The sequence below is a fragment of the Pelodiscus sinensis genome, chromosome 1 (genome assembly GCF_049634645.1).
Source record: "Pelodiscus sinensis isolate JC-2024 chromosome 1, ASM4963464v1, whole genome shotgun sequence".
NCBI classification, from domain to species: domain Eukaryota; kingdom Metazoa; phylum Chordata; order Testudines; family Trionychidae; genus Pelodiscus; species Pelodiscus sinensis.
The window spans coordinates 331,731,136-331,741,457 of NC_134711.1; the positions used below are offsets into that span (position 1 = coordinate 331,731,136).

General features: G+C 46.7%; 1 protein-coding gene across 1 annotated transcript; it reads left to right on the plus strand.

Moving 5' to 3' along the window:
* The first annotated feature begins 8,213 nt into the window (after positions 1 to 8,213).
* LOC102449088 (olfactory receptor 52K2-like) lies at positions 8,214 to 9,209 on the plus strand. Its single transcript, XM_006112569.2, has one exon. The coding sequence runs from the start codon at positions 8,214 to 8,216 to the stop codon at positions 9,207 to 9,209; it is 996 nt and encodes a 331-aa protein (XP_006112631.2).
* Positions 9,210 to 10,322: the final 1,113 nt, after the last annotated feature.

Here is a 10,322-nt window from a genome sequence, read left to right on the forward strand (position 1 = left end):
GTAAGGGAAGTGGAAAGAAGAATGTTCTTCCTTCGACTTCCTGCTGTGTGGACAGCAACAAAAGCTGAGCTAAGCTGGAATGCCTCAGTGTAGACTTTTGTCTGTAAGTCCTAGCAGTGATTGGTGGGGAGTGACCAGATGACTCTCCATGCAGAAAGGGAATTCTTTACAAAGAGTAGGAAGTTTGGAGTCTTTTGTCTTTGGGCTGGTGGAATGAACCCGAGGAGGGTCTACGCTACAGAGTTTTTCCGCAAAAACTCGCAGAGTAGAACAAAAGAACAGAGGGGTTTTCCGGCATGGGTATTCCTCCTTCTATGAGGAATAATTCCTTTTTGTGCAAGAGCACTTGCGCAAAAAGGTGTGTGTGGTCTGGGAACAGGGGTTTTTGCACAAAAAGAGGAAATTGAAAAAAACACAAGTGTCCTGGTGGCCATTCTGTTCAAAGCAATCAGAGTTTCCTTTCGAGAGAGCGTCCATCCAGTCTGAAACAAAAGACAGAACTATGTAGCACTTTAAAGATGAACAAGATGGTTTATTAGGTGATGAGCTTTCGTGGGCCAGACCCACTTCCTCAGATCAAATAGTGGAAGAAAATCGGCACAACCATATATGGTATATGAGGAAGTGGGTTTGGCCCACGAAAGCTCGTCACCTAATAAACCATCTTGTTCGTCTTTAAAGTGCTACATAGTCCTGTCTTGTGTTTCAGCTACACCAGACTAACACGGCTGCATCTCTATCACTATTCTACATCCAGTCTGGACGCTCTATTGCACAAAAGGACAGTTTGAATGGCTAAGTAGCAGTGGTGCAGAAAAGGACATTACAGGGGATGAGAAGCTGGATACAAGTCAACAGGATGGCCTTGTAGCCAAGAAGGCGAATGGCATATTAGTTTGCATTAGGAGGAGCGTTGCCAGCAGATCTAGAGAAGTGATTATTCCCCTTTATACAGCACTGGTGAGGCCACATCCAGAGTATCGTGTCCTGTTCTGGGCCCCCACTATAGAAAGGATGTGGACGCATTGGAGAGAGTACAGTGGAGGGCAACCAAAATGATGAGGGGGTTGGAGCACATGGCCTATGAGGAAAGGCTGAGGGGTTTGGGTTTGCTTAGTCTGCAGAAGAGAAGCGTGAGGGGGGATTTGAGAGCAGCCTGCAACTTCCTGAAGGGGGGTTCCAAAGAGGATGGAGAGAGGCTGTTCTCAGTAGTGGCAGGTGGCAGAACAAGGAGCAATGGGCTCAGGTTGCAGTGGGGGGAGGTATAGGTTGGATAATAGGAAAAACTATTTCACTAGGAGGGTGAGGAAGCACTGGGCTGGGTTACCTAGGGATGAGGTTTACCGGGGCTGCCGACAAAGGGCTTTGATGTCGGCAGGGGAGCGTCCAGACTAGCGCGTTGAGCCGGCAAACAGCTGATCAGCTGTTTGTTGGCTCAGCGCGGCAGCCATGTAAATTTAAATAAAGCCGCGATCATTTAAATCACGGCTTCATTTGCCTTTGCCAAAACAACAAATCTATAGTTTAGACGTACCCCAAGTGTGAACATCCTCTGGAGATTTCCGTTTTGTCAACTTTTGGGGGTTGACTTGAGTTTAATCAACAAAACTTGGCTGAGTGAACATCTCAGTCCCCTTTCTCTGGACCTGTCTGTCTGCTATTTACTCATCTATCCCGGGCATTTGCAGGGTTTCAAATCCTTCAGAGATTCCCACATTATCCAAAGGTTTTTCTTCCTAATTAGTTGTCATTGTGAAATACACAAATGCACAGAACAGCCAATTCCTCCCTGACTCAGCCCAGAGCCCAGGAGTTCTCCTCGCCCTTTGGGAAGGGCCCTTAATTGCTGTTTACTCCTACAGTGGCATAAAAAGCCCAGAAGCCCAGACAAGTTGATCTCCAGCCTGTTTACATGGACATGCCACTTCTCCATTGCAGACTGAGCGAACACCTCCAGGACTGCACAGAGCAGTGTTATAAACTGTGCCCACTGCTGTCAGATCTTGCTGTGGGATTTTTCAGCAGATGCCAGAGCCAGAGGGATGTGGCACATGGTGGCCTAAGAGAGATTCCCCGGGAAGACACTTTTGTCTCCAAATTCCCAAGGAAGCAGTTCTCGCTCAAGAAAGCCTATGCCAGGTGAGTGTGACGGGATGGGAAACAAGTCTGTGGTTCTTTCCACACTGCATAGCCATAAATCGTCTCAGGGCGCTTACCACAGGTGAATCCATTGTGACTGTCCAACATTTTTCTATGTAGCCCCCCAGCTCTTGGCTCTAGTCCCAAAGTGGCTGCCTCCCGGTGGCACAGAGAACCCTTCAGGACAGAAGGTGTCAGTAGATGTATGATACAAGGCTGAATTCTGAGGCCATTGCCCATAATTTGCTCAGGCTGCCCTGAGACAAAATTTTGCTTGGAATAAAAACTAAGTTAGGACCTCCGGAGCCATTGGTGTACAGAGTCTGTCCTCTCCGCCTCTTGCATGTCAAGTCTCTGGATGTTACTGGGGACAGGTGTGTGTGTGTGGGGGGGGGAGCTCTTATCTGAATTATACCTGCTATCAGGTCTGCAGGTGGACCTGCTATCAGGTCTGCAGGTGAAAGTATTAGTCAACGTGGGCAAAACACATCACCTTTCCTAGCTTCATTTGAACTGTTGTGCCTGAGTCTTAAAAACAAACAAATTTATGGTAGAAGCAGACTTCCAGCTTAGACATTGCAGTCCAGATTCTTCTAAGTGACACTTGATATACAGTACTGCCAGTATTGTGTGGGCTACGCCAGTAGCTCTGATAACAATGGCCAGTCCATTTGTGAATAACATACAGCAAAGCCATTTGCTACAATAAATGATGAAAGGTCTAGAGAACATCAGCTAGGAGGGAAGGCTGAAAGAATTGGACTTGTTTAGTTTGGAAAGGAGAAGACTGAGAGGGGACGTGATAGCGGTTTTCAAATGCCTAAAAGGGAGTTATAAGGCGGAGGGAGAAAAATTGTTCTCCTTGGCCTCCGAGGACAGGACAAGAAGCAATGGGCTTAAATTGCAACAAAGGAGGTTTAGGTTGGACATTAGGAAAAACTTCCTGCTAGTCAGGGTGGTTAAACACTAGAATAAATTGCTTAGGGAGTTTGTGAAATCTCTATCATTGAAGATATGTAAAACTAGGTAGGACAGTGATAGAAATGTAGCCGTGTTAGTCTGGGGTAGCTGAAGCAAAATGCAAGACAATGTAGCACTTTAAAGACTAACAAGATGGTTTATTAGATGAGGAGCTTTCGTGGGCCAGACCCACTTCCTCAGATCAAATAGTGGAAGAAAATTGTCACAGCCATATATACCAAAGGATACAATTTAAAACAATTTGTCCTTTTCATATGTGTTCATTTTTTTAAATTGTATCCTTTGGTATATATGGTTGTGACTATTTTCTTCCACTATTTGATCTGAGGAAGTGGGTCTGGCCCACGAAAGCTCATCATCTAATAAACCATCTTGTTAGTCTTTAAAGTGCTACATAGTCCTGCATTTTGCTTCAGCTACCCCAGACTACCACGGCTACATTTCTATCACTTTTACATCTGCACTTGAAAGGGAATCCTCTGAACTGTCATTCATGTTAAAATTCGACACTCTCCAAAAAGGAATGAACAAACACTCAAGCTATCTTACCCATTACCAAGATAGCTTCCCCAATTATCACCTCTAATACCATTAAGTCACAGACATCCCACTCTCCCCACCTCTAATATCATCAATTCACAGACACTTACCTTCCTTCCTTCTCCCCGCCCCGCATCCCCCTTCTGATCTGAAATGTGATTTGTCCTTTTCATATGTGTTCATTTTTTTTAATTGTATCCTTTGGTATATATGGTTGTGACTATTTTCTTCCACTATTTGATCTGAGGAAGTGGGTCTGGCCCACGAAAGCTCATCATCTAATAAACCATCTAGGTAGGACAGACATCTTTCATGGATAGATGGTGCTTGGTCCTGCCATGAGGGCAGGGGACTGGACTTGATGACCTCTCATGGTCCCTTCCAGTTCTAGTGTTCTAGGATTCTATAATGTCTTTGGAAGAAGTTCAAGAGGTGACATAGCTATTATATGTAAATAGTTTTTGTTCATCAGCGATACATGGCGAGACTCTCAATGTAAGGAAACGTTCCCTTCTTCTTGTGTTGTGAGACAGCGTAAATATAAATGCCAGACTAGTGTCTTTATCAATAGTTTTCTAGGCTCCGGGGGCAGAATGTTCCATTCAGTGTTCCAGTCTGACGTCCTGGATAACACAGGTCATTACATTCCACCCCGTTACCCCCGCACTGAGTAAAACCTGCCAGTGAGCGTGTCTTTGTTCTTCCACCAACCCAGTGACCCCCTCTCTGGGAGATGGATAACCCATGCTGGCAAGAGAACCCCTGACCTCGGTGTAAGCAATGTCTGCACTGAGGTCCAACGGCAGATCAGCTGTAGCCTTTGAAGGGTAGACAAGACCTCAAGCTGATCTTCTACCTGCCGTCTGATCTGGAGATATGGGGAGTTGGAGAATCCAGCACTTCCCTTCATGGTTTGTAGCAACAGCTCATCCCCCTCTGTGCTAAAGATGTGGTCCTGGCTTTTAACTGGAATTTGTCTGGTTTCTGCTTCTAGACACTGGGTCGTGCCCTGCCTTTCTCTGCTCCATTAAAAAGCCCGTCCTCACCCACAGTTTTCTACCCCGGCACATCTCCCTTGATTATGTCTTTGATTGTCGAAATGAATCACTTTCAGTCCCTCTGCTGGGCACTTTGTCCATTCTCAGGTTATTTGTGTGGCTGCATTTTGGAACCATTTCCATTTTTCAACTTCCTTCTCAAAACATGGAGCTCGAAACTGCATGCATGCGGGTTCTCCAATGCCCCTAAGCTAGGCGGAGAGGTAGATACACTGGTGGGCAGGGTTAGGGCCCAGAGTGTCCTAGACAAATTGGAGGATTGAGCCAAAAGAAATCTGATGAGGTTCAACAAGGAGAAGAGCAGAGTCCTGCACTTGGGACGGAAGAATCCCAAGCATTGCTACAGGCTGGGGACTGACTGGCTAAGTGGTAGTTTTGCAGAAAAGGACCTGGGGTAACAGTGGATGAGAAGCTGGACATGAGTCAACAGGGCACCCCTATAGCCAAGAAGGCTAATGGCATACATGGGTGCATTAGGAGGAGCAGTGCCAGCAGATCTAGAGAAGTGATTAGTCCTCTTCTTTTGGCACTGGTGAGGCCACATCTGGGCTACGTCTAGACTGGCATGATCTTCCGCAAATGCTTTTAACGGAAAAGCTTTTCTGTTAAAAGCATTTGCAGAAAAGAGCGTCTAGATTCGCACGGATGCTTTTGCACAAAAGTGCGCAAAAGCATCTGTGGCCAATCTAGATGCGCTTTTACGCAAAAAAGCCCCAATCGCCATTTTCGCGATCGGGCTTTTTTGCGGAAAACAAATCTGAGCTGTCTACACTGGCCCTTTTGTGCAAAAGCTTTTGCGCAAAAGGCCTTTTGCCCGAACAGGAGCAGCACAGTATTTCCACAAGAAGCACTGATTTCTTACATGAGATCGTCAGTGTTCTTACGGAAATTCAAGTGGCCAGTGTAGACAGCTGGCAAGTTATTCCACAACAGCAGCTACTTCTGCAGAAAAACTTGCCAGTCTGGACACAGCCCTGGAGTATTGTGTCCAGTTCTGGGCACCCCACTATGGAAAGGATGTGGATGCATAGGAGAGGGTCCAGCGGAGGGCAACCAAAATGATGAGGGGGCTGGAGCACATGACCTATGAGAAGAGGCTGAGGGTATGTCTACACTACCCCGCTAGTTCGAACTAGCGGGGTAATGTAGGCCACTGCACTTGCAAATGAAACCCGGGATTTGAATTTCCCGGGCTTCATTTGCATAAGCGGGGAGCCGCCATTTTTAAAACCCCGCTGGTTCGAACCCCGTGCAGCGCGGCTACACGGGGCTCGAACTAGGTAGTTCGGACTAGGCTTCCTATTCCGAACTACCGGTACTGTGGAACGAGGTGTACCGGTAGTTCGGAATAGGAAGCCTAGTCCGAACTACCTAGTTCGAGCCCCATGTAGCCGCGCTGCACGGGGTTCGAACCAGCGGGGTTTTAAAAATGGCGGCTCCCCGCTTATGCAAATGAAGCCCGGGAAATTCAAATCCCGGGCTTCATTTGCAAGTGTGGTATGCCTACATTACCCTCCTAGTTCGAACTAGGAGGGTAGTGTAGACATACCCTGAGAGATTTGGGCTTCTTTAGTCGGCAGAAGAGACATGTCAGACCAGTCTGATAGCTTTTTTTGATAGGATAACGAGTCTTGTGGATAAGGGAGTAGTGGTGGACGTGCTATACCTAGACTTTAGTAAGGCATGTGACATGGTCTCGCATGATATTCTTATCGGCAAATACAACTAAGATAGGGCTACTATAAGGTGGGTACATAACTGGTTGGATAACCATTCCCAGAGAGTAGTTATTAACGGTTCACAATCCTGCTGGAAAGGAGTAACAAGTGGAGTTCCGCAGGGGTCTGTTTTTGGACCAGTTCTGTTCAATAACTTCATCAATAATTTAGATATCGATATACAGAGTACACTTATTAAGTTTGCAGATGATACCAAGCTGGGAGAGGTTGCAAGTGCTTTGGACAATAGGATCGTAATTCAAAATTATCTGGAAAATTGGAGAAATAGTCTGAGGTAAACAGGATGAAGTTTAATAAGGACAAATGCAAGGTGCTCTACTTGGGAAGGAACAATCAATTTCACACATACAGAATGGGAAGCTAATGTGTAGGAAGGTGTATGGCAGAAATGGAGCTAGGGGTTATAGTGGACCACAAGTTAAATATAAATCAACAGTGTGATGCTGTTGCCAAAAAGGAAACATAACTCTAAGATGCGTTAACAGGTGTGTTGTGAACAAGACACGAGAGGTCATTCTTCCGCTGGTTAGGCCTCAGTTGGAGTATTGTGTCCAGTTCTGGGCACCACTTTCTAAGAAAGATGTGGAGAAATTGGAGAAGGTTCAGAGAAGAGCAACAAGAACGATTAAAGGTCTAGAGAACATGAGCTATGAAGGAAGACTGAAAGAATTGGGCTTGTTTTGTTTGGAAAAGAGAATATGAGAGGGGACATATTAGCGGTTTTCAGGTTTCTAAAAGGGTGTCATAAGAAGGCGGGAGAAAACTTGTTCATCTTGGCCTCTGAGGATAGAACAAGAAGCAATGGGCTTAATGTGCAGCAAGGGAGGTTTAGGTTGGACATTAGGAAAAACTTCCTACCTGTCAGGATGGTCAAACACTGGAATAAATTGCCCAGGGAGGTTGTGGGATCCCCATATTTGGAGATATTTAAGAGTAGGTTAGATAACTGTCTATGAGGGATGGTCTAGACAGTACTGGGTCTAGACCATGAGGGCAGGGGACTGGACTCGATGACCTCTCATGGTCTCTTCCAGTCCTAGTATTCTATGATTCCATGTTGATGTTCATATTTCTGGGCTTCCGCTGTACGTGCTGCTTAACATCTTGCTGGACTGCCTACACCTTGGAAAGTATTGGGTCACCCATGAGGTATGAATACCCCAAAATGCAGAACACAGCTATCTCTTGTACACATCTTACATTTCTGCAACATTGTCAACTTTCCTTTCTTCCTTGAAGAATTGCCCTGAACCTAGATGAGGGATGCTCTAGTTGGTTTTCCCTGGCACTTGTCTTGGCAAAGATTTGGGGTGGTTTACAGTCTCAGTGTTGGGAAAATGGCTGCATGATGCACGCTGTTCAGCATAGACTCTCTAGCCTGGCTTTCCCTGCATTAAGGAACAATGAGGAGCAATAACCAATATCCACACTTGTGTTTCCTGCGGGGGCACATAAGGGTTTTCCATACCATGCTGGGTAGGAATTACTGGCACATGGAGCGCCATCAGATATGGAAGTGCCATTAGTGGGATCAGTTGTTCATAACTCAGTATCAGAATAATGAACTTGTCATTTTTCAGAGTGTGAAAAGCGACCAATCTGCTTCACCCATTCAAAAAATGAAAAAAAAAAATACCACGCTCACTTAGTGCCTGTCGTGTCTCATATTAACATCCTCTCTCCATCCAGGCTTTTCTCCTGCAACCGTCCCTCTGGAACCTGAGCACCTACAGAGACTGAGGGGAACATGTGATACATGCACGAGACACCGTTCTGCCTCAGATTTGGAAACCTCCTCTTCTCCATGTCAAATTTCAATTCAACCGACTTCACCAACCCCTCCAACTTCATCCTGGTGGGCATCCCTGGCCTGGAGGCCTCCCATGTCTGGATCTCCATCCCCTTCTGTGCCATGTACACCATAGCCCTCTTGGGGAACGTCGCCATCCTCTTCATTGTGAAGAGGGAGCCGAGCCTCCATGAGCCCATGTATTATTTCCTCTGCATGCTGGCTGTCACCGACCTGGTCCTGACCACCTCCATCCTGCCCAAAGCTCTGAGCATCTTCTGGTTCAATTCCAGGGAGATCGATTTCAGTGCCTGCCTCACCCAGATGTTCTTCATTCACAGCTTTTCAGTGACAGAATCTGGGATGTTTGTGGCCATGGCGTTGGATCGCTACGTGGCCATCTGCCATCCCCTGAGACATTCCACCATCCTGACAAACCCCGTGGTGGGCAAGACAGGTCTGGCTGTGGCCCTGCGCAGCAGCGTGTTCACACTTCCCAATCTTTTAATGACCAGGCAGTGGCCATATTGCAGAACCAACCTCATCCCCCACACCTACTGTGAGCACATGGCCGTGGCGAAGCTGGCCTGCGCCGACATCCGCATGAGTTCTTACTACGGCCTCTTTTTGTTATTCTTTGTGACCGGTCTGGATTTGATTTTTATCTCCATTTCCTACATCCAGATCCTCAGGGCCATCGTCAGCCTCCCCACCAAGGACGCCCGGCTCAAAACTTTTGGCACCTGTGGCTCCCATCTTTGCTCCATCTTAGCATTTTATGTCCCAGCTCTGTTCTCCTTAATCATGCACCGAGTTGGCCACAGTGTGGCCCTGCATTTCCACGTTCTCCTTTCCAATGTGTACCTCCTGGTGCCCCCTATGGTTAATCCCATCATCTATGGGGTGAGGACCAGACAGATAAGGGACAGGCTTCTCCATCTCTTGCCTCACAAAAGAACATAAAGGTTTCATTGGCAGGTGACATGGCTGTGGGCCCTCTGTCCTAAATTAGGTACTAGTTAATCAAAGGGTATGTCTACACTACCCCCCTAGTTCGAACTAGGGGGGTTAATGTAGTCATACGGAGTTGCAAATGAAGCCTGGGATTTGAATTTCCTGGGCTTCATTTGCATGATCCCGGCCGGCGCCATTTTTAAATGCCACGCGGCACGAACTAGCTAGTTCGGATTAGGCTTCCTAATATGAACTAGCTAGTCCGTGTCACGTGTAGCGGCATGGGGTCCAACCTAGCCGGCATTTAAAAATGGCGCCGGCCGGCTTCATGCAAATGAAGCCCGGGAAATTCAAATCCCAGGCTTCATTTGCAACTCCGTATGACTACATTAACCCCCCTAGTTCGAACTAGGGGGGTAGTGTAGACATACCCAAAAGGACATAGCTCATTTCCTGACCATTCTGTAGTGTATTAGCATGACTCAATAGGGAAGCTGATTAAGTGATAGGTGAGCCACCAGTCCAATTGTTCTTGACTGTGCTTTCATGGCCATAACCCTTGCTTCTTCTATTCTTCTACTGCCCAGGACTCTGCCCCTATCATTTGCTGCCACCCTTTCCTCTTCACTCACTGGATCATCTCTCCCTCCCCTTCCCAATGCTACAAGGGAGCCATTTTATCTTTTGTCACTGTGGGGATTTTGAGCTTCATACCAGTGGCTACTCATGCCCTTGAAAGCTCCAGTTTTCTGGCAGAGAAATTAGCTGACAGGAGAACTATATCTCATTCTTATAGAAAAGAAAGAAAAATAAAACAATAATAAAAGCACCGAGCTCTAATCCCACCATGGTCTCATATGTCGTGGCTAGTCTCTTCAGAACCCTTGTTAGGTTAATAATTTCCTGTAATTTCTTTGTTAGTAACTCTGCAGAGAAGGAGAAACTCTGACAGGCCTCTTGGTTTCTCCTGCAGATCTGGGAGGGGAGTAGACGTTCTGGGTTCTCTAGAAGGACAGATACATGCAGGTTCCCTATAACAGTGTCAGAATGGCCATGCCGAGTCCAACCAATCCAGTCTCCTGCTTTCCAGCAGTGCCCAAAAGCAGGCGCTTTCGACGGAAT